Source organism: Chaetomium fimeti, assembly GCF_033439085.1.
Source record: "Chaetomium fimeti strain CBS 168.71 chromosome Unknown B0H64scaffold_1, whole genome shotgun sequence".
Classification (NCBI taxonomy): domain Eukaryota; kingdom Fungi; phylum Ascomycota; class Sordariomycetes; order Sordariales; family Chaetomiaceae; genus Chaetomium; species Chaetomium fimeti.
In genome coordinates, this window is record NW_026944329.1 from 5,401,055 (window position 1) to 5,428,869 (window position 27,815).

General features: G+C 57.1%; 7 protein-coding genes across 7 annotated transcripts; 3 read left to right on the forward strand and 4 right to left on the reverse strand.

Moving 5' to 3' along the window:
• Positions 1-475: 475 nt before the first annotated feature.
• Positions 476-3,598, reverse strand: B0H64DRAFT_316057 (PAS domain-containing protein; the record flags this gene model as incomplete). Its single annotated transcript, XM_062800272.1, has 2 exons — positions 476-742; positions 899-3,598. The coding sequence occupies 2 exons, from the start codon at positions 3,596-3,598 to the stop codon at positions 476-478; spliced, it is 2,967 nt and encodes a 988-aa protein (XP_062665049.1).
• A 1,524-nt stretch (positions 3,599-5,122) lies between these two features.
• B0H64DRAFT_41297 (armadillo-type protein) lies at positions 5,123-8,925 on the reverse strand. The gene is made up of 5 exons (XM_062804955.1): positions 8,613-8,925; positions 8,331-8,550; positions 8,099-8,274; positions 5,529-8,032; positions 5,123-5,472 (listed from the first exon to the last, which is right to left on the reverse strand). Exons 1-5 carry the CDS (start codon positions 8,793-8,795, stop codon positions 5,265-5,267), a joined length of 3,291 nt encoding a protein of 1,096 aa, XP_062665050.1. The 5' UTR covers positions 8,796-8,925; the 3' UTR covers positions 5,123-5,264.
• A 1,622-nt stretch (positions 8,926-10,547) lies between these two features.
• On the forward strand, positions 10,548-12,207 carry B0H64DRAFT_414963 (uncharacterized protein; the record flags this gene model as incomplete). The annotated part of the gene is made up of 3 exons (XM_062805068.1): positions 10,548-10,922; positions 10,991-11,457; positions 11,511-12,207. 3 exons carry the CDS (start codon positions 10,548-10,550, stop codon positions 12,205-12,207), a joined length of 1,539 nt encoding a protein of 512 aa, XP_062665051.1.
• Positions 12,208-12,981: 774 nt separating this feature from the next.
• Positions 12,982-15,541, reverse strand: B0H64DRAFT_41446 (inheritance of peroxisomes protein 1-domain-containing protein). Its single transcript, XM_062805034.1, has 2 exons — positions 15,100-15,541; positions 12,982-15,035 (listed from the first exon to the last, which is right to left on the reverse strand). The coding sequence occupies exons 1-2, from the start codon at positions 15,368-15,370 to the stop codon at positions 13,171-13,173; spliced, it is 2,136 nt and encodes a 711-aa protein (XP_062665052.1). The 5' UTR covers positions 15,371-15,541; the 3' UTR covers positions 12,982-13,170.
• Positions 15,542-16,593: 1,052 nt separating this feature from the next.
• B0H64DRAFT_414965 (formamidase) lies at positions 16,594-20,785 on the forward strand (the record flags this gene model as incomplete). Its single annotated transcript, XM_062805069.1, has 16 exons — positions 16,594-16,708; positions 16,822-16,928; positions 16,988-17,160; positions 17,234-17,783; positions 17,855-18,048; positions 18,325-18,338; positions 18,867-18,946; positions 19,005-19,023; positions 19,076-19,133; positions 19,186-19,384; positions 19,461-19,492; positions 19,544-19,732; positions 19,796-19,899; positions 19,967-19,995; positions 20,053-20,323; positions 20,433-20,785. 16 exons carry the CDS (start codon positions 16,594-16,596, stop codon positions 20,783-20,785), a joined length of 2,487 nt encoding a protein of 828 aa, XP_062665053.1.
• A 291-nt stretch (positions 20,786-21,076) lies between these two features.
• B0H64DRAFT_438600 (uncharacterized protein) lies at positions 21,077-22,190 on the reverse strand (the record flags this gene model as incomplete). The annotated part of the gene is made up of 4 exons (XM_062806362.1): positions 21,077-21,409; positions 21,463-21,692; positions 21,745-21,780; positions 21,833-22,190. The coding sequence occupies 4 exons, from the start codon at positions 22,188-22,190 to the stop codon at positions 21,077-21,079; spliced, it is 957 nt and encodes a 318-aa protein (XP_062665054.1).
• Positions 22,191-23,633: 1,443 nt separating this feature from the next.
• On the forward strand, positions 23,634-27,500 carry B0H64DRAFT_383943 (uncharacterized protein). The gene is made up of 5 exons (XM_062802983.1): positions 23,634-23,916; positions 23,983-24,085; positions 24,145-24,985; positions 25,051-25,610; positions 25,917-27,500. The coding sequence occupies exons 1-5, from the start codon at positions 23,672-23,674 to the stop codon at positions 27,090-27,092; spliced, it is 2,925 nt and encodes a 974-aa protein (XP_062665055.1). The 5' UTR covers positions 23,634-23,671; the 3' UTR covers positions 27,093-27,500.
• Positions 27,501-27,815: the final 315 nt, after the last annotated feature.

Consider the following 27,815-nt stretch of genomic DNA (forward strand, 5'->3'; position numbering starts at 1 on the left):
TTTCATCATCATGATGGGTATAACCAACGCACAGTGACACACTTTCCCATCCCAATCCTGGCCCGACTGATTGATGTTTTCCCCGAGTGTGAGAGCTCGGCCCTTGATGTGTCCCGCCCCAAGGTCCAGCCGTCCAGTTGCCCGCGCGCCAATCTAGATATCCCGATAGATGACCCAATAGATGACCCGATATGATGTGTCCTGATAAACGTCCCGATAGATGTCCTGCGCCGAACAACCGAATCATCCCATCGTACAGAACGGTATGCGGACCTTGTTTGAAGAGAGGAAATAAAGTGGTACACTGGAAGGGAGATGCCATGGCTCCCGGGGCACGACAGCCGGCCAGCCAACGGTCCGCAAGAAAGGGAAAAGAAGAAAATAGCCAGCCCGGTGGCAGCCAGTGAGCGAATGTTGCTGGCAGAAAGGAACATCCGCACCCGATAACCCAAGATAAAGAAGTGATCCTGCGCCGTTACTCCTCTTTAATAGACACCATCCCCATACCGTTACCGCCGCTGCCGCTGCTGCCACTACTGCCACTGCCGCTTCCATCGCCGAAACTGACAACGCTCCCGTCATCGGCTGACACCTCTCTTCGCAAAGGTGATGCTCCGGCGGGAGAGGCTGTGCTTGCCGTGCTGGTGCTCGCTCGCTTGTTGCTAGCGCCGGCATCGCTACTGCCGCGGGAGGCATTTCTCGGCGAGACCTTGCCCGTCTTGTTTTCGTTAGTAACCATGACCTGCAGAGGAAGAGTTGAAGCAAGGGGGGGGTAATAAATAAATACCTGTTTCGCCCACCGCAGCCCACAGGAATTGCACAGGTCCCTATTCCCGCTCGGCCCCCTCCTCCACTCGGGCGTATCGCGCTTGTGACAGTTCGCGCAGTCCCTCACGACATTCGTCCCGTTCCCTCCCGTGCCGTACCCGGTGCCGCCGCCCTTTCTCCGCTTCCGCTTCTTCTTGTTGGCCATCAGCTGCGTGAGCTCCTCCGCCAGCAGCCGATTGACCTTCTCCATCTGCCTGAGCTCGTACTGCCAGGACGTGCACCGCGTGGTCTTGAGCTCGGCAAAGATGTCGCCCTCGTCATCGTCCTCGTCCGTCGACGAGTCCGGATACGCCCCCGTCGGTACCGGCGCCGGCAGGTTGCCCATCGTCACACCCGTCATCGCATCCTCGCCACCACTACCAGCACCACCCAACGTTAGAATACCACTGCTACCGCCCTTCCCCGCGGCAATAACCCTCCCGGCCCCCTTCAAGAGCCTCGTCTGCGCGATCAAAAAGCTCGGCCCGCCTTCCGTGGGCACGCCCACTCCACCGCCCCCGGGGTAGAAGACGGTTTGGGCAGTGACAAGCTGGCCCCTCTTATGGAGCACTTCATGCCTAAGGCTGGTGATGGCGCCCTTCCTAGCTTTTTCGATGGCCCTTCCAAACTCGGCGCGGCACTCCTTGCGAATGAGCTCCTGCATGCTGGTGCCCTCGAGGTCGCGCGGCAGGAGGTCGAGCAGTGACTTGGCGCTGGACGAGACGTACAGGAACATGCCCGAGGTGGAGATCTTGGACCAGATCTCGCTGTCGCCGCCCGTGCCGATGGGCGAGTGGAGGGCGACGTCGCGCCGGCGAAGCGAGAAGACGGGCCGCTTGCGGCCCGCGAGGATAAGGTATTTTCGCGCCTTGGCCTGCGGCTCGCAGAAGAGCGTGCCGTGGCTCTCGAACCAGGTGTAGCCCGAGTGTTTGCGGCGGATGCGGAAGGCGATGTTGACCGACGTGTTCGGTTGGGCGTCTTTGAGTTCGCGCATGACGGGCACGATGTCGGACGGGTGGCAGATGGAGGAGAGGGAGGTGCCGACCAGGTCGGAGGGGTCGTACTCGAGCGTCTTCTTGCAGGCCGGCGAGAGGTAGAGGAAAAGGCCCTTGAGGGAGAGCACGTGAATCACGTCGTCGGTGTTTTCCAGCAGCATCTTGTCCCAGGACTGCTTGTGCCATTCCGAGGCAATGGCCTTGGGCTTGTATTGTTGGATAAGGGAAGAGACGTCGTCAACGCCGAGGGTCTGGCCGCTTTCCGCCTCCCATTGGGATGTGCTCGGAGGCGCCCAACAGTATTGGCCGATGTCGCTGTGTTGGTAGTTGACTTGCATGCAGTCGGGGTCCCCGGAGATGGCCTGGGGACACTCGACCAGGTCGATCTGAAAGCCGATGTAGTACTTGATCTCCTCGGTATCCCACGGAATAGGGATCATGGTCAGCAAATTCAGGAACGGCCTGCCGCCTTTGCGGTAATTGATCAAGCTCTGCTGTATCTCCTTCCCTTCCGCGACGGCATTCTTGAGCTTCAAGACGGCATCGTTCGCCACGAACTCACGTTTTGACCCCGCCTCGACAATACCGTCCGGGCTCTGCAGAAACCGGCAGTTCTTGCCGACGATCTCGTGCCTGTTGTACCCGGTGAGGTTCTGGAAATTGTCCGACACGTAGATGATGGGGCAGTCGTTGAGCGTCACGTCCGTGACGACAAAGGCGCACGACAAGTCGACGGCGCCGATCTCAATCGTGGGGTTTTTCCTCTTCGCGACGTAGAACAGGGCTCGCATCATGTCGAACCCACTTTTCGAGTAGACGTCCTTTTTAGGATCGCGTGATCCGACGCCCGCGGGGCGGACCGGACCGGAGTTGGTTCGCACGGTCGAAGCTGGTGTGAGGGGAATGCTCGGCTGGGCGGCACTGGAGTGGGACATGGCCCGAGACGTGCCTGATGCTGGCGAGTGGAATGTTGAGGGGACTGATGCTTCGCGCGGTTTGGGACATGGCGGGTTGGGCTGGAGCTGGCCCATTTGCGGAGCCGTGAGGAGGTTGGAGGTTTCCTGAGGGACGGACGTGGTGTCGAACGTCTCACCGGCGTCATGCATCATGGAGCCGTTTCCCCCCAGAGAGAACCCGGTCATCGGGTTGACGCTGGGCGCGCTGATAGCGGTATTCTCAATGCCCATGTCCATGGCAAAGTCCGGATTGATAGCGCCGAGAGTGCCAGGCGGGTACTGAGGGCTTAGATCAGACGGGTCGAACATGTTCAGGGTATTTTGGTTCGCGCCCATTGATCCCATATCCATATTGGAGAAGGTGTCCATGGAGATCGAGTTCGGGGAGAGGGTGCCAAATCCTGTCTGGCTAGACATCCCCATGAGCCCCGGCTGCGGGAATTGCCCAGAGCTATTCGGTAGGGTCGCGCTGTTGGGATAGGCGAATGAGAACTCCGGGATACTATCGCCGGGGTTGCTGAAATCCATCATCGATAGGCGGCGGTCGACCTCGTGCGGCGATAGCTGGCTCGGGAATGGATGGGGCATGCTCCGCCTCCGCTGAAACTCCCGATTATTCTGACTGACAATGTCGTCCAGCGACTCGCCTGCCGACATGGGCAAGCCTTCCATGGTCGTCGACAGAGGGCTCGTTGGGCCCATACCTCCGAAATTCCCCGTATTGACGGCCATCACACTCTGGCCATGATCTCGACTTCGTTGTGGTCCATTCTGTTGCATCGCCAGCTGCCGCTGAGCTTCTTCCGGCGACAGTGGGGGGATATAAAAGCTATCATTCATCCCGTCGTCATCCGTTTTCGTCCGAGGAGCGATCGAGACAGCTGCTAGTTGTGTCGTTTAGCAAGGAGGACTTAGGTCACCATCGTTGGGAACGAGGACAAGTTGGCTCGTTGTCTCGTTGTTTTGTGATGTTTGTGGTGGAATGACTCGCATCAGTAACAGTAGCTCATGGGGAAATGGCGAGAACAGCCGGCGCAAAACTGCCGGGGCACGGCTTTGTGCCAGCTATTCGATGGATCGGGGCGATCGAGACCTGGAGAACCTGAATTGCATTTGCCTGAGCAAAACGGGTTCTTTGGCTGTGTGTGCGGGTCTCTGGCACCCCAATTCGTCAGTAGTTCTTCCCCGATTGGAGCCGGAGCAATTGCCACGAGAGAAAGAAACGGGGCATTCGCAAAAGGGCGGCTTCAAGCTGGGGTTGCACCACATGCACATGAATTATCGGGATGGGCGGGGGGGGACTTAGGTAATTATGGCGAACTGCGATAACGGCGGGGAAGAAGGTGGGAGAGCGGCATGGGATTGTGACGAAACCTCACCGAGTTTTACTTTTTTTCCCATCCAGCAATGGGCCTGGGCGCTGAGATTTAGCGGGGCACCCTTCCAATATCTTCCCGGTCATCAGAGCGGGATGCACAAGATCGTCGTGGCTTGAGTGGCTGGCCACCACCTGGCATCACATCACACAAACGGACCGACCCAATTATTCGAAAATCACCGCGTTTCTGATCCGAGATGCCGGGCCGTGGACACGAACGCACGTATTTTAGAAACGCCATGGAAACGCCATGCGTGCATACCTACATATGTATACAACGGTATGCGAGAAGATCGCCAACCGAGGTGACGATGGAAGAAAAGATATGGCAGGATCGACATAAACCTCTCCACCTCCTCCCGACCTCGAGCGGGGCAACGGTCGCTCGGCGTGGTCTAGACCCCGTTAGACCCTGCTGTCAGGCCGTGAGGGTACCAGAGCGACACTGTGTGCTGAGAGGAGGTCTGCGAGACAGACACCTAGGTAGGTAGGGTCAAACACGACGAAAATATCTACATGCCTTACCTACGTGCATGATGCCTACCTACACTCACTAACACAACACACACGGTCCTTCGTATGTGGTGGACATGTAAAAACAAATTTCCATTATTGAACCAATCGAACGAAGAATGGTTGGCAACCTGTGGGGATGATGCCCTGCCCTTCCCTGCCCTCGTTTTCGGCGGATGAGTACGGAGCAAGGTACGGACTCTGGCTTTGCTTTCTCTTGGTAGGTAGGTAGCTATGATGAGAACAACCTGGAAGGCTTCCATCGAATTGAGCACGGCCACGAGTTTTGTCCTTGACCGTTCTATTGTCGGCATACAATTCTTCCTCCTCATCCTTCTCCGGTTCTTACTCTGCAAAACAAATGAGGGCAATTCCACTTTCAATACGAGGCATTGCCGGGTCTGCTGCTTCCTTCCATCAGGTACTAGATGGTATCGTCCACCTCCCACACTCCGGACCACCTGCTCGCCCACGCGGTGGCGGCCCGAATTAACCACTAAACACGTCGCCGACCGTCGCCAAGTACGCCTGCCGCTTTGCCTGCTGTGCGGTTTTCCATATCCTAAGGTTCACCAATTCCGACCGGCGCTCACAGTGTCCTCCGCCGTGCCGAATCTAGACGAAGTACGCCCGGATGACGCCTTGAGCCTCCGGCGAGAATTGTTGCAACAACGGCGAGACGTCGGTGCCCGTCCCTTCCACAAGAAGCTTAGTTCCTGCCACAACGCGGGCGGCATTCTGCCCACTGAGGGCCTCGGCCTCCAGCGCCTGCGCAACAAACACGAATATCCGCGGGGCTTGTGACATGACCGCCGGGTGTTGCCTGGATTCGGTCAGCTGGCTTACGAACAACCAAGAGGGTATTAAAGCAAAACTTACTTGCTGATGAGCTCCGCCAGGTAGAGATAGGCGTACGGCGCTGCCTCCTCGTCGTTGGTGATTGGCAGCGTATTGATCCACTCGTTAACAACCTGGTCGGGCTGCTGGACGGCCGAGGCATTGAAGTGGAGGATTTTTGCAATGGCAGCGCACGCGTTCTCCGTCGCATACACGTTGTCCTCATCACGCGCATTCGGAACACGCATGATCTCGAATAGGAAGGGGACAGCTCCGCCCAAGAACGCCGACCACGCATCTCCGCCGTGGCGTGCGGCCACACCAATTCCGTACGCAGCGGCCTGACGGATGGCGGGAGACGGGTCCTGACAGCCTTGTAACAGGGGCTGGGTGATGTAGTTGGCATACTGGCTGCTCTGAGGGCCGCAGTATTCCAGGACATCATCCATGATGCACAATCCCCACTGCCGCTGCGTCGGATCGCCCGACTTGAGGAATCCCTGGTAGGTCTGGAGCAGGTGCTCCCAGTGGCGCAGGAAGCTAGCGCCGTGGTACTTGAACACGCAGTGGAACGCTTTGTTCATGTCTGAGAGCAGAGTCTGGTCATCCTCAATGGCCATAAGCAACTCTTCTTGCTCGTCTTCCGCATCCTCGGCCGCGACGCCCCGCCTCTCCTCCTCCCGCTTCGCGACACGGTCTTTGTAGTCCTCGAGAGTAGAGTTGACCCCCTCGATGAAGCGGGCGAGGTGCCCGTCGCTGAGGCACGGCCGACCGATAACCTCGACCGACTCGTAAAAGCACTGATACATCTCGGCGAGGGTATCAACGGCCGGTTCGGCTGTGAGCACTTCGAGGAGCTTCTCAACCGTCTTGCCCCAGAGACTTGCGAGCTGCTCCGATTGGGGTCCGTATGCTTTCTTAACACAGCTGAGAAGTTGGGGCACGAGCTTAGCGGACACGAACCGGACGGGGTCGTGGAAGAAAAAGGCGAGGCCGGGCAGGGCGATCTTCTCCATAATCTCGTCCGCATGCGGGGCAAAGTCCTCCTCGAGCACCTGGGCGTACACTACCAGCAGCTCGATGGCCATGTGCTTGTCGTCCATCACGCTCGTCTTGATGCCGATAGTCTTGCCGCGGATTGGCACCAGCTCCCAGCCGTCTTCTTGCTGGAATTTCTCGATCTGCTCGTCATCGTCGAGAAGCTGAATGTCGGCCTTGGCGCTCGCCAGCTCCAGGAGGGGTGGCATGACCTTGGCCAGGTAGGGAAGGAAAGCCTTGCCCATAACGCGGCACATTCTGCCCCAGCAGTGCATCAAGTACTGGGCCTGCGGGTCATCCGGGTCTTGGACGGAATCTTGGATGCTCCCTAGCAACTGGACCAACATGGCGGCGTCGGTAGAGAGTTGCTGAGCACCAACCGCGAGGGCGATCAGGGTTGCGCATTCCATCGCTTTCGCCCGGAGCAGCCGGTACTCCTTGTCGTTCTCCCGCCTAAGGACACCCACGAGAATGGGCATCAGGGTATCGTAGTACCGAGAGAAGGCCTGCTCTGCCGCATCAGCGATGGTGGCAATCGTGGACAAGGCTTGCTCTTGAACGTATCGCTTTTCGTTCTGGAGAAGCTGGTAGAGAGCGGTCAACAGCCCGTCAAGGTATGGCTCAAGCACGCTCTTCTCAGCCTCCTCGCAGAAGTTGACGAGGGCGGCAGCCGCGTGGGACTTGACACGGGCTTCTGGGGAATCGAGAACCGGGACAATGGCGGAGAGGACGGTATCATAGTACTCCTTCTGCATCGTGGGCGCAAAGTCGGTGCTCATCTGGCCCAGCGCATTGCAGCCGGCCCAACGGACACGAGGGTGGGGGTCCTTTAACGCAGGAACGACGAGCTCGAGAACCTGCTTGAGTTCACCAATCATCTGGTCCCGGCATCCCTCAGATATAGCGGATATCGCCATGAGAGCAGCATGACGATCCCTCCAAGCAGGAGACGACAGCATCCGGGGCAGCCAGTTGAAGGTCGGCTGCAGGACGACCAGGCCGCCAAGCTTGTTGGCGAGACGGTCCATGCAGTGCTCACCAGCAACATGGTTTTGGTCGCTCTCGGGGTCATCGAGGTCGTCCGCCGCAAGCCACTCGGCGGCGTCGTCATCGTCCTCGCCCAGGTCGGTCATCAAGCTGAGGCACTGTGTGATCATGTCGTTGGTGTAGTTGGGGTCCTTCTTGCACATCGACGGCGCATAATCGGCGAATGTGGCCATTAGTTCCAAGGCGTTCTGGCGGCAGAGATCGTTAAGCTCCTTGTCCTGGATCACCGAGATGCTGAACTGGACTAGGACATTAAAGATTTGCTTGAACATCCGGGGCGCCCCCTCGGCGAGGTCAATAAGAGCGACGAGAGCCTTGCTGAGATCCTCCGAGTCTTGAGAGTCCTTGATAGGAGGGAGGATGTTGAGCACCTCGGGGAGTAGGACGTGGTACTTCATCTGGTTCTTCTTGTTGAGGCTGCGGAAGAAAGCGGCGAAAGCTTCCATTGTAGCGAGGCGAACCTGGTTGGAGTCAGTATCAGTCCAATAGTGCTCACACAATCGTTTTCATAAGAGCCATCATCGTACCGCCACCGAGTCGTCTTTGAAGGCCTGGGCAAATGCCTGGGCCACTGCATCTTCATGCTGCCTCTCGATGATACCTGGGGTCGTAGTGAAGACACGGAATGCGGTCTCTCGCTTGCCCGCATCGGGCGCCTGACTGAGAGTGAAGAGAACCTGGAGCAGTTCTGGCCACGAATCGTCTGCGACAATGTCAGCGTCTAGGTTCGAGCCGTTGAGGTGCAGCTGGCGGACGTACTATTGTCGTAATATTGCCTCGCGAGCTCAGCCACGGCATCGCTGATCTTATTTCGGACAGCCTTGTCGGTCTCTGTCACTAGGGTTTCCAGTAGCTTTCCCCTGATAGCCGTGCCGTGTTCCTTGTCGAGCGATATAAACATATCGACATTTTCTGAGTTGCCGATCTTTCGGGTCTTGGAGGCTATCCGGCGAAAGATGACTGCTGCGAAGGAGCGCAACTGGTGAGCGGAAGGGTTAGTATCCCGGTCTGCGCTGGGGTGGGTGGGGTCGAGCGACGCACCGATGAACCGGGAGAGGTCCCAATCTGTTCGGCCAGGCCCATCAACAACCATTCGGGTCGTTGGCTAGTCCACTGATTTTGCAGCACGTCCTCGGCCTGCGAGCGGATATTGTTGTCGGGCGACTGGAGCTGCTGAAGCAGCTGAGCCAGCTGGGCATTGACCTCAGCCGGCAAGACCGACATGTTGACCAGAGGTTGTTGTCGAAAAGGTAGTTCGGGGAAGTGAAACGGGTTCGGGATGTCCGATCGCTGGGCGCGACGAGGCAACGGAAACTAAAAGGTTCCAGTGCCGTCAAGCTGTATGTACCGCCTGGGGGAATGGCCTGTCAGCCCTTGCTACCCGAGCCAGGTGGGAGCAAGCTTCGGGCAGCAGCGGTGGGTGGCGCGAGTAATAATTCGACAAAGTCACGTTGGGAAACCGCGGTGGTGTCTCGCGGCGTAATTTAAGAGTCAGACAACGCGTCGAGTGCCGGGGGGCGCGAGGAAAAAAATTCCCGGTGGGCGGCGTGTTGAGAAACGGGAACGAGTCGCAGGAGGGGGAACATTTGGCGTGTGGAAGGAGGGGAGCGAAAATGGCCATTCTTGTCATTTGATTGGTTTGGTCACCTGGCGGGGGAGGGGCAGGTCTTCAAGCACCGTGCGCATGTTCAAAGGGCCGCAGATTTCTGCGCCGGAGGGACCCGAAGGAGGGACTCGATCTTCACTGCCCGTGTTCCAGGGGTCGGGTTTCACGAGTTAGACATCCGAAGAAGGGAAGCGGCGGATATGATGATGCTCATGATTTATTTGAGGGATGATGCATGAATAGCATATGGAAGTTCGTGCAGTAGCTCTGACTCGGCACAGTGTGTGAGACCAATCGTTACTCGATGCAAATGCCAGTCAACAAAGATGCCAAACAAACATTCTTTTTCGGTCTCCAGGGCAAAACGAGAGGTGATTTCGGCTTCCACCGAGTTCTGTCCGGAAACCCGTGCTTAGCTATAGTCATCTGCACCTAAGATACACTTCTTCCTCGCTTGGAATTGGAATCCGAAGGGTCGCTCGCCTCATGTTGGTAGCTTGGTCTGGTTTCCTCGTATATCTTCCCATTTTAAGACCTCCGGGAAACAACCAACCGTCGGTAAGGGGTAAAATGAGGCTGTCACCAATCAAGCCTCATGTTGTGTCTTGTGCTGTCAACAGGCGAGTGCGCGATAGGAAAGGAGTCGGAAAGTGGGGTGGAGCCCTGTCGATCGAGCACTTTTGGCCAAAAAAAGCCGAACTCGAAGACGAAGGAATGAAGCAAAAAGAACGAATAAAAACGCAATTGAGCAAATAAAAGTCAAGGAAAATAAATGGGGTAAAAGAGAAGGGTAAATGGAGTCAATCCAGTTTCTTGGGCTTCGGAATGGCTTTCGTTTCGTTCCTACAGTCGAGGACTCAAGGTCTCCACGGGCGACATCTGCACTTGGAGTACGGCTTTTTTTGCATTGGGGGTGCGTGGCTCCTCAAACAGACCTTCAGACTCGGCCTACACGATCCGGGCATCTTCGAAATGAGCATGTGGGTTGAATCGATAGGCTGTTGCACTCGAACGCCAAACCATGGTCCGATGTTTACGGGTGTAATTCCCACACGCCATCACATCTGATCGAAAACTGTTAGTTATGGCCTGAGCATCCACCCCCTCAGCGAAGCTCGATAGTTAAGACCTGGGAACCCCGCATTAACTACACCGACCGACTTACCTAGCTCCGTCATTGCTCATCCCTGTCACCTAACGAGAGCGTCGACGGTGTAGACTTACCTTTCGCCTTGCCCTTTTTCGATCCGAGTTCTTTATCGTGGAAGCACCGATTTCCCAGTAGGCCATCACTTGGGAATTTAGTCTAGGCGAATTCAATCAATTAGTTACTACACCCTCACCGTCGCGGTTATCTACGTTGCGTTGCAATGGACACCGACTCGGCTGCCAAAGGTGTGGCGAGCGCGGCGAGCAACTCGTCTAGCTCGCTAAGCGCAGCGGTCTCGCCCCCCATGGAGAGGACTAATTCCCAGTCGAGCATTCACAAGCCCAGCCATATTGCTGCCCATCGACAGAGCTTCGCCGAGAACCAGAGACACCCCCCTCCGTCACCGCGCAACCATCGCCACCCGTCCTTGACGCAGCAGGCACTTCTAGACCTCATGAACCACCCTCCAACCAACAAACACCCGAATCCCCGTTATGCTGGGAGAGACTGGCGAGATATTACCGTCGGAGAACTTGCGGTGCCCGAGGACGTTAGGTGGGCCGACCTGGGCCTCAGCGTTCAAGATGCTACCATGGTACGCTCACAAGTCTCTTGCATGTTGCTCGATAAGCCCAGTAACTAACTAGTAAACTTTATGATTAGCTGCTCCTCAAGCAGAACCCGACCAACGTTGTCCTGGTGCGCGAGACGCCCTCGTCCCAGGCAGCCATCACTACATTCGACTACTCCGACCTGAATGCATACTTGCTAGTGGTTGTCGGCCTCGCGAACCCAGACGAGGAACACGTCGCTTTGTATGACGAGATTTCAAAAAAAGCTCAAGCGCAGGAAGACATACCCCTACGGGATATTCAGTCTCTTTCACGGAAGGAGGAACTGGTGACAGTATCAGCAGATGACTACCTGGACAGGGCGATGGAGGCGTTCGGGAGTGGGATTCACCGGATCCTGATCACCACACAAGCCGGCGAAGTTATCGGTGTTCTTAGCCAGCTACGCCTCGTCGAGTTCTTCTGGAACGAAGCGGTCAACTTCCCCGCGATCGAGCGGCTGTATGGGAGCCTTCTCCGGGACCTCCAGATCGGTACACAACAGACCATTGCCATCAAGTGCGTAGCCATCCTTGATTTCGAATTGGCCTATAGCTAACACCATTTCGCAGTCTCGACCGCCCTTTAACTGATGCTCTCTTATTAATGCACAACGAAGGGCTGACATCGGTGGCCGTGGTCGATCAAGGCCTGAATGTCGTCGGTAACATTTCAACCGTCGACGTCAGGCATCTCACAAACGCAGCCAGCCTGCCGCTCCTCAAGAGCTCATGCATGAACTTCATCAGCGTGATCCTCTCCGAGCGCGGCATGGAGCACGGCCGCGACTCGTTCCCCGTCTTCCACGTCAACCCATACTCGACCCTCGGCCACACTGTAGCCAAACTCGTCGCCACCAAGTCCCACCGCATGTGGGTTGTCGAGTCCGCCTCGCCGTCACCAAGCGCGCCGGCAACACCGCTGCTCCAGCCGAGCCAGCCGGCGGGGCCATTGGCTGCGGACAGCCCCTCTCCGTCAAACAACGTGGTCATCCCGCCGTCGCCGGCCAACGCGCCGACACCGCCATCCCCGCTCCCCAACCAGACCTTCGCGACGACCGTGATACCGAGCGGGCTGCCCGGCGCGCGGCTGTCCGGCCGGCTGACGGGTGTCGTGTCCATGACCGATATCTTGAATCTCTTTGCCAAGTCGAGCGGCCTCCGTCCGCTAGACCCGGCGGAGCAGCGGGCCAGGAGGCGCCGGAGCTCGAGTTCGTCGGTGCGGCCGAGCCTGGATAGTGCGAGAGCCAGCATCGACTTTAGGAGGTGAGTGCGGGCGGTGGTGTTAGGTCCAAGCGGGTGTGTCGTGGGAAGGGGGGTTGTTGGGAGAATGCGCATTCTTATCTCGTTTTCCGCCTCGCATTTGGCGGCCGGGGATCTTCGTAGCGTTGCCCCCAGCCAAGATGGGATGATAACCAAGAAGAAATAACTAGCGGATTGATCTAGATTGCTAGTCGAACATATTTGGCGAGTTTGAGAGGTCGGGTTTGGTTGGTTCTGGGACTTTGATAAATAGCAAGACAGCTAGCTACATACTGACGGCAATGTGCCAAATTCGACTGCCTCATTGAAGGCTTCCATTCAAAGGTCAAGCATGACACTGCATACCAGCACTCGACGGTAGGTGAATTGCGATGGTCGCCAATAACAGCACCAGTCAATATGGTGCCGAACATTCAACTCGATGTCTTGATATATTCGTGTTGTTCGGGATAATATTCTGCCCTATCTCCCTCTCATTTGTATTTTTCCATTTGCGAGCGACATACCAAACGTGCAACCGTAACCCGACCTCCAGAGTCCGCGGTATCTCCAGCGTCCTCCCTCGGCATACGTATTTATCATCGCGTCAATAAGATCCCGCAAAATCCCAAGCACCAGACGTTGCTGTTGACAAACACGCCTGCCTCAGCCGCATAGGCAATCCCCCCTCCAGTCCCCCATCCCCGACCAGATGCCCGTGCCCCTCGTTGCCAGTAGGCATACAAATACAGTACAAAAATACACAGACTCACAATAGTCATACAATCGTAAACATACACACAGCTCACCACCCCTTCCCCATCCATCCTCCCATCTGAGCCGCAGCAGACATCACTCATAGCATGCCAACAGCTAGCCACAGCACCAACACCGCAAGGAAAAAGAACAGGCTCGTCCGGGGGTCGGTCGGCAAGGTCGGCGGCCAGAGGACGGCGAGAGGTCGGCCAGCGCGGGGCGGGGCGGCAGACACCTAATCGACGCCCGATTCCGAGTCCGACTCCTTCGCCGGCGGTTTCCCACCCCCCTTCCCACCACCACCACCAGTAGCGGCCCCTTGTTCCGCCCTAGCCCTCTGGGAAGCCACGCTTCCTCTCTTCCTCCCCGGCGACGCCAACACCGACCTATCCAACGGCCCAACCCCCCCCTCATCATCATCATCATCATCATCACCATCCTCGTCCTCACTATCCGGAAACGCCCCCACCATCTTGGCCCCCCCGCGGCCCGTCCGCCCCCTCAACCAGAAATCATCTCCCACCCCTCGCTGCTCCCGCTGCTGCTGTCCCCCTCCCCCGCCATACTCATCATCACTCCAATCCCACGTGACACTCACCCGCTCCCCGCCCTCCCCCCACCCAAACACCAAGCCGCGCCACTCGCCCGCGATGATCCGCGCCGCCACCTTGAGCATCAGCCTGAGGAGGTAGGAGGGCGGGCCCAGGAGCATGGCGCACGTCTTCTGGAGGACGGTCATGGGCAGGCGGCGCACGGCGGCCAGGGCGCCCTGCATGCCGGGGTGGGAGGGCAGCGGCGGCGGCGGCGACTGTGGTGGTAGAGGTGGTGGTGGTAGTAGGAGTTGTGGTTGGCGGCGGGTGGTGAGTAGGTTGGCGGCGGGCGGTAGGGGGGAGAGGGCTTGGCGCGGGGAGGGGGAGGAGAAGGAGAGGCTGGAGGAGGTTGTTGTTGCGCGGCGGAGGGCCGGGCGGCGGGTGGGTGTGGAGGGAGAGGGGGAGGGGGAGGTTGGGACTGGGGTGGAGGAGGCGGTTTTGAAGGGGGTTTCGGGACCGGTGGAGGTTGGGGTGGCTGTTGGTTGGGGGGTGTCAACGGGTTGCCGTTGCGGTTCCGTACTGACTGGGGGCCGGCGTGGGGTGTGGATGGAGGATGGTGCTGTTGTGGTGGTAGTGCGTTCGGATTCGGGGAGGGAGTTGGCTGTGACGACTTTCTGGGTCTTTGAGGGTTCGGAGGTTACGGGTTGATCCACTGCGTTTCGAGGGGTGTCGGCTACTGCTGGCACATGTGGTGTCTGAAGCTGTTGGGACGAGCTCCGCGGCGATCCGGGCGTTGATAGGGGAGGGGATGGCGGGAGGGGAGTCGGCAGCCATGACTCCCGGCCGCGGATCGACTCTAATGACTCAGTAGGCGAGGTGAAGCGGGGTGCGTTAGCTGTCACATCGGCTGGAGGAGCTGCCTCTCTAATTTTTGGGAGGGAGCCGCCGGTGAAAAAGGGGCGCTGTGGAGGTACCGCTGAGACGCTCCGCGGTCTCTCAACGCGAGCTGGAAACAGGCTGGATGGAGTGCGGCTATTGCTTTGTCCATTCACAGCTTGGTCGCTTTCTGTTGTCGCCCATTCCTGTTTACGGGGGAACAACGACCTTGCGTGTTCATCCAATGCCCTCCTCGTTTCCCCCACCGTCCTTAGATCTCCTATGCATATCGACCCCCTTGGAGTTCCGTCGTGCAGGCGGGCGATCTCGGGCGTGACGGACGCCAGGGATAGCGATTCGCTAGATCTCCGAGGAGTCCAAGGGCGCCTTCTAGCCGGCGTGTCCGGGCGGTCCGGGAGCTCGACGGTAAAGGGTCGGCTGAACGGACACTCGGTCTTTTCAAATTGCAGGATCGCGTCGAAGACCTCTCGTAGTTGCTGCGCTAAGCGCGCCTCCTCATCATCTCCCACAGGAACCTCTATCCGCCAGTACTGGGGCCGCCGTATTTGTAGGACAAACTTGCTCGATTCTTCGTCGACGCACCACACCTGGCTCTTCGGGAGGATCGGTTGAAGCGCGGAACCGCAGCTGAGAAAGGCCACTGACCCAGGCGCACGGTAAATCCTAAAGGGGCCTATTGTGGCAGTCGTTAGTTAGAGCTCATGTTCAGTCAGCGCACGCCATCCGCGAGAACGTACCGACTGCAATTGTCCGCTCCAGTTGCGAGGACCAGGACAGTGATCCCGGCTCGATGTCTGATCCAGCGCCTGTTCGCTGGCCGACGAAGAGAGAGTTGGCTCCTGCGGTAAAGGAAATGATCTTGACATTTGGGTGATCGTAGAGCGTGTCGACCAAGCCGTCGGCAGCTTGCGGAGATGCGGCGGGCTGCGGGGCCGGAGGGGGCACCGGGGCCGTGAAGACACGGCGCGGGGCCAAATACCCGGAGCTTCGTGGTCTGGCGGGCTCCATGTTGTAGGATTTACTCTAGGTTGTGGTGAAGCATTGCTGACGGATGGAGAGGAGCGATCGCGGGGAAGGGCGACAAAGTGATCCGCGGAGGGGCAAAACTGAAGGACAAAGGCGGCTGGCTGGCTGTAACGGTACGGTTCGGCAGGTCTGGCCGGTTTCTGGCTGTTCGTCTCAGCGTGGTACGATGCGCGAGCTGATCAGCGGATTCACAGGCCAAATGCGCCAGGTCGAAACAGCACAAGCTGAGTTTACCAGAACAGAAAGAAGGGATTCCACGGAACAACCGTCAGTTTTGCAAACGAAAAGCGAGTGGTTGGCGACGAGGTTGGTGAGATATTCCGTGTCAAACGAGAGGAGCGAGAGAAGCCAGATGCTCACGCTGAAAGTTGAAATCCTCAACCCTGTTCGCGAGTGGCCCTCGCCCTTGCTGCGCGAACGCGCATCCCACTTCCAGCGGGTAGGAATGCCCCACTGCGATCTGCGAGCACTGGCGCCATCGTTCCATTGGCGCTGGTTCTCCCTGGGCACGAGACCTTGTTCAAGGGTCAAGACCAAACGGAGCACTTCGTCGTTGTTGCTCTTCCTCGCCGTCTGCTATGGAAATCTTTCATACCGGATACCGACGGGGATGCAGAGTAGCGACGTCGGGGCCTGTTTTAGTTTCCATCTTCGAATCTGTATCTCTCGCTAACTAGGCCTGCAGGCCATCAATGCGATGCACTCCCGTCTGCTGCGATGCACGGGCGGGATTTTCTCGAGGCGAGGCCCCGGGCTGCCGCGTGGCTACCCGGGTATCTGCAGGCATTCTGTGCACCCGGCCCTAGCCGTTTGTTAGAACGGATTCTTGACGGCCGCCCTGGCTTTGCGAGGTTAACGAAAGGAGAGAATGGAGGAAAGATCAAGGCATGGCCTTACTTACGGCATCTGGCATCCGCTCATGATATGTATCCTTTTTGGCACGATGTATTCCATCAGGTACCTTAGCTTGAACCTCGCACTTCGTCAGGTCCGTGAGCTCCCAGGTACGACATTCCCAAGGTGGATCTCTGCCAAGGCGACTTGCCGCCCTTTGGGCTAGTGTCAGTGACGGGATGGCATTGACATCATCGGCCGATTGCCAGGCCCGAGATTCCACTCAAGCTTCAAAGCTCCCGTCCCGGTCTCGACCCTCCCGAGCATCCAAGCACCCAACCCGCCGATACAACCGTCGACGCACCAGCAAAATGTCGGCCGATAAACGGCTGCCCCTTGACAAGGACAAGCTAAAAAAGAAGTTTGATGTGTCCCATTTCGACATCAATGCCATCATCCGGGGCATCCAGCTGACGCTGGTCGGCGGTGAGAACCCAATTCAATTCATCCATTCTTTGGTAGCGACGAAGTACTTCGTAGTAGTTACTGCGACTTGACATGTAGATATCCTTGATCCGTTGGCACTAACACAGCTGCAGCTCATCGAGCTCTCCAGAATCCCCAAATGTTCACCTCGCAGCACTACAAACAAGCCGCCATTGCCGTCGGTGTGGGCATTGCCATCCGCCTTTTGATTGCTTTCCCCGTTTGTTTCTTCCTCCCCGAACCCGTTGCCCCAACCCCGCCACTGACCCTCAAGTCCAGATTTTTGGCATCAAAGCGCTGCTATGGTTCCTCTCCCTTATCTTCCCCCTCGACCGGGTGTCCTGGGACGACTCGCTTGTCAATGGCCTCAGTTTCATCGAAGAACACGTCCTCCAAGCCCCGCTCTTCTTCATGAGTCTCATGCGCTACATCACCCCGACACTTGATGACCTGTGCGTTCTCCCCCACCCCTACCCCCCTCAACCTCCCTTATCTCTTCCCTCATCACTAACCACCACCCCCCAGCTTCATGACCTCACTCCGCTGGGTCGACCAGACGTACGCGCAGAAACACAAGCACGAGGACCCGTCCCGGCTGCGGGCCATGTACTACCCGCAGATGCGGCTGTACCGGGCGACCGACGGCCGCACCCACTCGACCAGCGCCGCCGAGTCGGTCACGCTGTTCCTGTACCGCTTCGCCCGCCGGAGCGCCCTGTCGCTCGCCATCTTCGCTGCCTCCTACATCCCCTACGTCGGCCGCCTCGTGCTGCCCGCCGCCAGCTTCTGGACCTTCAACAGGGCGGTCGGTCTCGGCCCGGCGAGCGTCATCTTTGGGACTGGCGTGTTCTTGCCCAGGCGGTATCTGGTTATCTTTTTGCAGAGTTATTTCTCGTCGAGGAGCCTGATGCGCGAGTTGCTGGAGCCGTATTTTGCGAGGATTAAGTTTACGTCCGAGGAGAAGAGGAAATGGTTCCGGAGTCGGGAGGGGTTGCTGTTTGGGTTTGGGATCGGGTTTTATGTGCTGTTGCGGGTTCCCCTGTTGGGCGTGCTCATTTATGGTGTTGCCGAGGCGGTGGGTTCTCCCTTCACTTTCCTTCCCCGGCCGGGGTGTGCGAAGTACCTATCCATGCTGACGATTGATAGAGCACTGCCTACCTCATCACCAAGGTGTCCGACCCGCCGCCGCCGCCGTCTCAGAGTGAGGGGTTCGCCCAGAGCCAGACCGAGTGGAGGAACAAGCAGAAGTTTCTCAGTCTCTCGCTCGCCAACCTCGACGCGCTTCACGATAAGCCGCCGCCGTATGCAGAGGTTGACCCGCATCCTACGGCCGCTCAGCAGTGAAATGCTGTAGCTTGAGAAAATCGTTTCCGAAGAGTACTAGCGGACAGAGGGCATGGCATGGTTGAAGAGGTGTAGTTTCTAAGAAGCTTCCTTTGCATTCGAACAAAAAGAATACTGGAAATCGAGTGGCCCGGGCTCTGTTTAATTCCGATGCTTCCAAGACCCGTTCCGCGGACATACACCGTTTATGTTACCTAACCTTTCCCCCCCGATCATCCCCTCCCCGGAGATCGCAAGAAACAAAAACTCTATCATGACCACAACGAAGCAAGCATCTCCGCTGGGCGTCCTTATCAGTCAGCCAGTTCCCGCTCTATAACCGTTTCAGCGGAGATGCTCTTTGTGGGGGGCGCTCGCCAAACCCCAACCAGGCCCCCCCTGTCCGTCTTATCAATGGGGACCCGGCCTATGATAAGCACCTCCAGTCCAGACCGTGTAAGCCGAACCCCCTGCCGCGCACAACAGCATCTCCGATTGATAATGTCGGCGCACTCCTGGACTTGTCGATTACGTCTTGGCTCGACCGATTGGGCTGCGAACATGCATGCTGTGCTTCCTTCCCGGCGGCGGGCCGGCTATGCGGGGTACGTCGGTTGGTCTCGGATGGTTTGTTGCAGGGAAGGGGGAGGGAGGCAGTGGGAGGGTTGGGATGCATTGATCGGATGGGCAGGTGGAACGCCGTTGGGGAGGTTCCTATAAGAGGGCGGTTCCCGGTTTGGAGATTAGGGATGGAAGGTTGGACTTGGAAGTTGTCGTATGTAATATATTGTTCTTGTAGTTGGCTTGGATCTTCTTCGACTTGCACACACACGAGACATAATGGGCAGGACTGGAATCAGAACTGTTTGCAAGGTCGACTTTGACAGGCCTGCTGCGGAACAGCCATATCTTCATGTGAGTAGCTTGTTCTAAGGATTATTATCCATAATAGCATTGGGCTAATTGTAGCCAGAACAGATGGCATCCTGATAGTGTGTATTGTACACACCATTGACCATTAACATGGCAACTAACTGTTGACAGTCCCCTTCGCGGGTAGTATCAGGGATGGCGAGACAGTCAAAATTGAGTGCCTCGACTGGTATGCTTATCCATTCACGGACGAATCGAATACTTTGACTGATGAATAACAGGACCGGTGGGCAGATCAAGAACAATGACTCGGCGGACGACGTAAAAAACGTCGACCTCACTCAGGTCCATTATCTTTCCGGGCCATTCGAGATTGAAAATGCGGAGCCAGGGGATCTACTTCTCGTCGAGATTATGGACGTTCAGCCGTTTGAGGACCAGCCGTGGGGATTCACGGGGATATTCGATCGGCGTAATGGTGTACGTTTTTCCTAACCAAGGCTGTAGCTCCTGAGTAGGTATTCAGTTTTGGAGTGGATGCTAACTACAAGTACAGGGCGGGTTCTTGGACGAGATATATCCTTCAGCGTATGGCCCACTCCTGAGGTTGTTCAGGTCTATTCGCTAACCCTTGCGCAGCGCCAAAGCCATCTGGGACTTCGAGGGCATATATTGCACAAGCAGACACATCCCCCACGTCAAGTTCGCCGGGCTCATCCATCCGGGTATTCTCGGATGTGCCCCGTCCGCCGAGGTGCTCGACAGGTGGAATACACGCGAGGCTGCACTGATTGCGGCCAATAAACTAGACCGCGAGGTCGCCCATCCGTCGGTTCCCCTGATATCACTCGTTTGGGCCCAGAGCCGCTAACTGAACATTCATTTCCACAGACCACAACCTCTCAGCGTGCATGCGGGTAGCGCCAACAACGGGTTGAAGCAAAAGGTCGGCCGCGAAGGCGCGAGGACGATACCAGGGCGCCCAGAGCACGGAGGTGAGTACAATTGCTTGACCCCCCTCCCTCTTAGCCGTCCATACTAATTGACTCTCCCCCTTTGCAGGAAATTGCGACATCAAAAACCTCTCCCGTGTACGATTCCCTCCCTGCCAACCCCTCCCCCTCAACCTTCCTAACCCATTTATGCAGGGCTCAAAAGTATACCTCCCCGTTCACGTCCCCGGTGCCAAGTTCTCGGTCGGCGATCTGCACTTCTCTCAGGGCGATGGCGAGATCTCCTTCTGCGGGGCCATCGAGATGGCCGGCGTCATCACCATCAACTTCAGCGTCATCAAAAAGGGGGTGACCAACCTCGGCCTGAAGAGCCCCATTTACATCCCCGGGCCCGTCGAGCCGCAGTTTGGGCCCGGGCGGTACATCTACTTTGAGGGTTTCAGCGTGGACGAGAGCGGGCGGCAGCGTATGTTTCCTTTTCACCCCACCCCCCTTTAGCCCTTTCCCCCTTACCCTTCTCCGGGATCCCACAACGGCAATGACTAACCCACCCCCCCCCCCCCCCCAATACACAGACTACATGGACGTCACAGTCGCCTACCGCCAAACCACCCTGCGATGCATCGAGTACCTGCGGCGGTTCGGCTACTCGGACTACCAGATCTACCTGCTGCTGTCGTGCGCGCCGGTGCAGGGCCACGTCGCCGGCATCGTCGACATCCCCAACGCATGCACCACCCTGGGCCTGCCCATGGACATCTTCGACTTTGACATCTCGCCGTCGTCGGCGGCGGCGGCGGTCGTCGGCCCGCGGGATATGGGCCGCTGCGCGTTTGAGACGGGCAGGACGGCCGGGGAGGTGCGCCGGTATGGCGGTGGGGGGAATGATGGCCCGGTTAGTTTTGGTGGGGGGTTGACGTATAGATAAGTTGGTGCTTGGGTAAGATAGGTGGTGGGGTTGACATCCTCCGTCGGACCTCCTCGGATGTTGTTGGGCGTTGGTGGTCTTGTATATTGTAGTGGTAATACGGCGGTTGCTGATGTAACAAAACGAATTGGCTAACATGAGGGTATCAAGCTTGAGGAAAGTCAACGCCATTCCAACATTCGTGACCATTTGCTTTTCCTTAATTTCTAGAATGTTCGCAAAAGATTGTATTGACCGCTATGCACCGTCAACCATCCCGTTATTATTCATAGCCCGCTTTCTATTCTTGAATCAGTCAGTGATCTGCATCTCCCCGAACTGACTATGCCCCGTCTCTCTCTCATGCTTGACCGCGTCCTTTGTCCCCTGGCCGATCCACGAGCACAGCCCACACTTGATGACGAAGTCCGTTGTGTCGGTGTAGTAGTGCATGCTCTGCAGCCGTTGCGCGAGCTGGCGTGCCTTGTCGAGGACCTCATCGTCGTCGGTCGACCACCGTGTGACGTCCACCTCGACCGGGTAGCTCAGATCCATACAGAATGCTATCCTGTCGTAGTGGATGCCCGAGTACATGATGATGACCCGGTTGGCTTTGCCTTCGCCGAAGCGGTCCACCCGGAGGGACTGACGGCGTTATTAGTACCCAGAGTCCGGAGTCACCCAAGAAGAGGGCATACCTTGACATCAACCGAGCTGATTTCGAGGTTGTAAATGTCGGAAAGGATCGAGAGTTCGATAGCACCGCCCCACGTGTCCATTTGTCGCATTCGAGAGATGTAACGTTCGGGCTTCTCGCCGAGGATAGCCTCGTGGTACTCGTTAGGGTGGCTGATGATGTAGTCGGCTACCTGGCCTCTGAGGGTCTTGGAGGGGTTCTCTAGGCCGATCGCGCCGCCGAATGCTGTGACTGCGGAGAGTATTAATATTTGCCGGGGGTTGCACATAAGGAGGTGACCTACACATGCAGCTATTGTCATCTGGCATAACGCGGAGCACTGCGGGCTGTATTAGCTGCGGCTTTTGCACCCATGTGTCTGCAAGTCTTACCGATGTGCCCGCCTCTTTCCGGCCACTCTAGCGATGTCTCATCCGGCTCTATCCCCTTTGGCGTGAACGGTTTCGGCTCGGCTTTGGCGGACGCAGGCTGTGAAACTGGAGCTGGTGGTGTGGTGTCGACAGGGGCGACAACAATTGTCTCACCCCTGAGCTTCAGGTCTCTTATGCTCGTGTCCCGCAATTCTGGGCTGATGTCAAGAGGCTTCAAGGGGTAGCCATATTTGAGGGTGAAGTTGCTAATCTCGGTCTTGGCTTTGATGAGCTCAACCAGCTCCCTCAAGGTGGCATCATCATCGATTTGGGCCCGCGACTGCCCATTTGGCGAGCGAAGGCTAATTTGGATGAGCATCTTGTACCAGCTTATGCTTATCGGCGATGAAAGTGAAACCGGCGAGAGACGTTGAGAATACTTCGTAGAATGATAAGATCCCTGTTACAACACTCAGCAAGCTAGATAATGTAGCAAATAATTATAGGAGAGTGTAACTATACCGAGACGTAATAATAAAATGCGAAGTTGGAGGATGAAGGAGCCAAGAGAACCAATATCTAGCAAGCCATCAGTCAAGGCGTCTTATTTTTGTACATTTCTGGGTTGTGGGTTTTGACCGGCACCTAATGTATGACAAAGGACGACCAACCTCGAATAGTATGACTCCTGTGACAACTTGTACCTCTGCTGCAGCTAAGAAGCAAACCGCTGGAAGGTCACAGAAGCTCTCGGACAAGAGGCGACCCCTGGCCACTTAAAGTCCACCTGAGAGCTGCAAGCCGAGGTCGCTTGTTCGGGTGGGAATTACTCAATCTGGAATTCTGCACCCTTAGGTCGATCAGCAAGTCCGACGTCACTGGGCGTGTTAAACGAGGACTTTGATGATGAGGAGTGCTGCAGTTGGTTTGGGTTGCCTATGAGAGGTGTAGTGGTAGATTTGTGGAGAGCGAACAAATATTTATCGGCCGGTGGCAAGGGGACTTATGAGTTCCTCCAACTTCTTGAACCGGAAATGGAACCGCTGGACTTCAGATGGAGTTGAACCTGGGAAGTGATCACCTGGAGTGCTTCTGGAAGGCGCTGTGAGCCAGGTTTCAGGTTGCCAACTAACACCCCTCCCGTTTGGATGAATCTCCACACTGCTGTTGGGACCTCGCACCTCATGGACAAAAAAAGCCGAACTCCAAGTGCAGATGTCGGCAATGGAAACTTCGAGTCCTCGGCTGGAGGAATATAACGAAAGTCATCCTGAAGCCCAAAGAAACTCTATTTACTCCATTTCCTTTTCTTTTACCCTCTTTCTTTTTACTTGACTTAATTTTCTCAATCTCTTTTCATTTGTTCTTTTTGCTTGATTTCTTGCTTTCCTTTCGAGTTCGGCGTTTTTTGGCCAGAGGGTGCCCTCGCACGGGCGCTTTGACCACCATCACTCTTGGATCGGCAGCTAGGGAGGCTGGGAGACGCTAAGTAGTTATCGAGGCCTTAACGCGTTACCGAAAACAAGTGGTGCCGTTCTCCAATCGCGCTCAACACGGCAGACCATCACTGTGTGCACGTCTCTCGCTTGTGGAGATTTCCGAGTCGCAACTGACTCGGTCGGTTGGTTGAGGTGCCCTCTTCGTGTCAACAGTTTTGGAAACCCTGCCTCCTGTGCCGCGATGCCCACCCTTCGCGAACGGCCCAGTCGAGGCGAGATGTCGCCTACCAAAAGGGCCTCTCAGAATTCTCCGACCGCGACGAGATCGACTCCTCGAAAACGGCGAAACAGCATGGCCAACGACGCGATCGAGGTGCAAGAGTCCATTGAGGCCAAGGGCGACGTCGACGACGATATCGAGATGGAGGATGCCGACAGTCCCGCGCACAGGGAGGACGAGGAGATGGACGTCGATGCCGAGGGTGACCCTGACGGCGATGACGATGCGGATGCGGATGCGGATGCGGATGCCGACGCAGATGCAGACGGCGAACTCGATGATATGGATGAGGAGACCCGACAGGAAGAGGAGTGGCGCAACCTGCTGCAACTTATCAAAGACACGTCTGAGTACTTGTGTCGCTACACAATCAAAGTCGACGGAGAGTAAGTTTTTCGCCCCCCTTTCACATGTCGCTATGCGATGCGACGGGATGCTGATTGGTTCCTCAGGGACCACGAGATCGCCTCGGGCTTCCAGCGTCTTGTCAACAAGCGCAGTCTCCCAGACTATTTTGACGTGATTAAGGAGCCAATGGCTTTTAGCACCATTCGGGTAAGTTGAGTGACCCAATTGATGCCCAGGGCAAACCGGCTGACCGGAATCGCGTGCAGGCAAAACTCGGCAAGAAAACGTATACTCGGTTCAACGAGTTTGTGCACGATGTTACCCGCATATGCCACAATGCGCAGGTATACAACAGGCCCTCTGCACCCATCTTCTCGGATGCTGGCCGCCTGCTGGAAGTCTTTAAGGAGAAGCTTGCCGAGATGGTCAAAGAGGGGGCCATTTCTGCCGAAGATGCTGCGCTTCCGGACCTCGGGCCTTTGCCCGAATTCGAGGACTCGCCGGCCCCCGAAGACGACGAGGAAGAAGTAGAAGAGGAGGACGAGGAAGAGGAAGAAGACGAAGAGGACGATGATTCCGATGACGAGGGCGGCCGCCGTCGGTCGGGAAGGCGCCGCCGGCAGTCAGGGGGTAGGAAAGGCGGGGAGGACGGCGATAACGCGCAGAAGAGGCGCGGCAGACCGCCCAAGGTCTTTACGCCCCTGGAAGCCCGTATTCAGGCCATCTTGAAGGGTCTGCGCCGGTTCAAGAACGAGAGCGGCCAACTGCGCATCCTCCACTTCGAGAGGCTCCCTGACAAGGCCGAGTTGCCAGACTACTACGACGCCATCCGCAATCCCATTGCACTGGACACCATCAAGAAGAAACACAAGCGCAAAAAGTACCAGTCCGTCGACCAGGCACTTTTGGACCTCCAGCTTATGTTCGAGAACGCCATACACTTCAACGAGGAGGGGAGCGAGGTTTATCAGGATGCTGTGGAGCTGGCAAACCAGGCTCGTCTGCTCGCCGAAGAGGAGAAGGCCAAGCCTGATGAAGTCTTCCGAGACGAAGACGGGAGGCTGCCCATGGATAGTATCGAGCATCGCGGGGAGATCTGGAAAGTGGGTGAGTACATGATGCCCATAAAACACTCCCTTGGAGAACCAGGCGGGATGACTGACTTGACGCAGGCGATTGGGTCCACATTCGAAACCCGAATGATCTGTCGAAGCCCATTGTCGCCCAGATCTACCGGACTTGGTCTGACGCGGCAGGCCAGAAGTGGGTAAATGCGTGCTGGTACTACCGCCCCGAGCAGACAGTCCATCGGTTTGACAAACACTTTTACGAAAATGAGGTGGTCAAGACGGGCCAATACCGCGACCACCGCATCGACGATGTTGAGGACCGCTGCTTCGTCATGTTCATCACCCGCTACCCTAGAGGCCGGCCGCGCGGGCTGCCGCTGGATAAGTCGGTGTATGTGTGCAAGGCCCGATACAACGAGGAGAAGTTCAAGTTCAACGAGATCAAGACTTGGACGAGCTGCTTGCCGGACGAGGTGCGTGATAAGGATTACGAGATGGACCTGTTCGATATTCCGCGGAACCTGCGAAAGGTCCCGAGTCCAATCAAGCATCTGCTCCAGGCCGATGCCAAAGAGACCGATGACCTTCCGAAGCCGACCTGGAGAAGCCCGAACGCGCCGCCCCTGATTGGAGCGGTGCATCGTCGTCCTCGAGACCCGAATGTGAGTTCAAGCCCCTGTTTTCTTACCTCTTTCTTTGCTGTGTCGAGGGACCTACGTGCTGCTCGCGGTTGCCCAATCTCTTGGATGTCGCCCCTTGTAGTCTGTGTCATCTGGCGCTTGTTCTTTTGTTTTACGTGGGGTGGCTTCTGGGCTGGCTGGTGGTGGCTTGGGGGCTCTTCCTTCCTTTCAACTCTCTCTCTTGCATTCCCCCGTTTGTTTTATGCAACTTTGACACCCACCCATCCCATTGGCATCCTGGATATTTCGTTGGTTCTCCGAGGAATGCATAAGCTGACCAAGTTGAAGGCATCGCCTCCTCCAGAGCCGAATCCACTGCCCGCTGCCGTTGCACCTGTGCCGCTCGCAATTGCGCCCACTCAGGTCCCGATCAAAGCCAACGTCGGTATGGCAGGAACACCAACCTATCACCATCCCGTCGCCGCGGCCCCTGCACCTGCTCCGTCACCATCTCATTTCCAGATGCAGCACTTTCAACCGCGACCTGTTCCACAGCCTGCTCCTCACCAAACACCAGTTCATCTCCAACCGCAGCCACAGATGGCCATGCACGTGCCGCAACATCCTGGCATGGGACAAATGCAGCCAAGCCCACACTTCCCACCACCCCAGGCGTACCCACCTCAATATGGAGGGCAGCCCCAAATGGCTCCACAGCAGATGCAATACCAGACACCGGCCCACATCGCGCCGGCTTTCGACCAGCATCACCGACCGGTGCATCCCGCACCTCAAGCCATGACTCCATCTCGCCAGCCCATGGCGCCCGCGCCCAACATGGCAACCATGCCGCACGCCAACCCCGGCCACGTCTACAACGTCCCGCGCGCGCCCGAGGTGTACACACTCGCTGACCCCGTCGACGCGGCGATCCCCGCCGACGTCCGCGCGCAGTTTCAGCGCGACGAGCAAGGGCGCGTCCTCTTCTTCACGGCGCCGCCCCTCGACCGCCCGACCAACGGCGTCGCCGAGCAGCACGCCGGGCTCGGCCACAGCGTCCGCCACCTGGCCTCCATCAGCGAGCTCCGCGCCGAGCGTGCGCGCAAGCGCAAGGAGCGCGACGAGGCCCTCGCCCGCGAGCAGGAGGCCGACAAGAAGCTCGCCGCGCTCCGCGAGCGGGAGGCGCAGCACCGCGCCGAGGCCGAAGAGAAGAGCCAGGCCGACTTGCTCGAGAAAGTTCTGGTCGCCTGGGCCGCCGAGATTGATCGCGGCACCAAGGTTATCGACGATTCCCTGGGAGGGATCGAGAACTGGGATCGCATGATGGCGGAGGGCAGGGAGACTGCCAAGAACATGACCAAGGAGGAGCGGCGCGTCAAGAACCTGGAGTGGTACCGTGACTGGTGCCGGGAGAGCGGCGCCATGACCGAGGAGGATGCGAAGAAGTTTGACGACTTGATTCAGCGGAAGGGGTGGAAGGAGGAGTGGAAGAGGGAGGTGGAGAAGAGACGGGAAGCGTTGTGAACGTGTGGTAGTTTCCGTCTTCTACTCATGTTCTTTTTTTCTTTCTTTATTGGCTCGTTGGCTCACTTGGAACGGATAGCGCTGGCATGGGCTTGGCTGGGCTACGGCGTTGATAACTACCTATTGCTGTTGACTTGGTGTTGGGGCTGGGAGGAAAATGTGCTCAGGAATCCGGAACAGGGATATACCCCCTCTGCGCGGGCTGTTTCCAGGAGAAGGCCTACAACAGTCAAGAAAGAAACCTTTTGCTTGACAGGTTGGCACTTGTGTTAGGGGTGGGGGTATGTACGATTGCTGTAGGAATGAGGATTGCAATTTATGGATAATTATCAGTTGGCGGTCGCCATTGCCATGTCCCTGCTGAGAGGTCTACCACTGGGGTAACACCGCAACACGATGCTGCCCGGGTTACGAGTCCACTGTCGAAACATTTGCCATGGATGTGCAACATCTTGCCGTACTGACATCAAGTAGTCGAGCTCAACTCAGCTGTATTAAGCTTTACTGTGTATATTCCTCGAATGATCCAAGCCATGCAAAAAATAAATAAAAAAGAACACGGTCCATACCGGTGGGAATGTCTAAACCGGTCAACACATCTCACCCTTTCTCACTCACCTTCCCTCACCTCACCTCACTTCACCTTGCTGTGGCGGTGAGGGCGGTCAGAGAAGCCCCGGCCAACTGCCCCATTCTTTTTTCTGCTTCCCTGGCAACCGCCCG

Coding starts and splice junctions, on each gene's coding strand:
- B0H64DRAFT_41297 (XM_062804955.1), bottom strand. CDS start 8,795: ATGTCGGTCTTGCCGGCTGAGGTCAATGCCCAGCTGGCTCAGCTGCTT. Junction 8,551..8,612: donor GGACCTCTCCCGGTTCATCG/GTGCGTCGCTCG, acceptor TCCGCTCACCAG/TTGCGCTCCTTCGCAGCAGT. Junction 8,275..8,330: donor GAGGCAATATTACGACAATA/GTACGTCCGCCA, acceptor ACATTGTCGCAG/ACGATTCGTGGCCAGAACTG.
- B0H64DRAFT_41446 (XM_062805034.1), bottom strand. CDS start 15,370: ATGGAGCCCGCCAGACCACGAAGCTCCGGGTATTTGGCCCCGCGCCGT. Junction 15,036..15,099: donor GGAGCGGACAATTGCAGTCG/GTACGTTCTCGC, acceptor CTGCCACAATAG/GCCCCTTTAGGATTTACCGT.
- B0H64DRAFT_383943 (XM_062802983.1), top strand. CDS start 23,672: ATGGAGGATGCCGACAGTCCCGCGCACAGGGAGGACGAGGAGATGGAC. Junction 23,917..23,982: donor ACAATCAAAGTCGACGGAGA/GTAAGTTTTTCG, acceptor TTGGTTCCTCAG/GGACCACGAGATCGCCTCGG. Junction 24,986..25,050: donor CGGGGAGATCTGGAAAGTGG/GTGAGTACATGA, acceptor GACTTGACGCAG/GCGATTGGGTCCACATTCGA.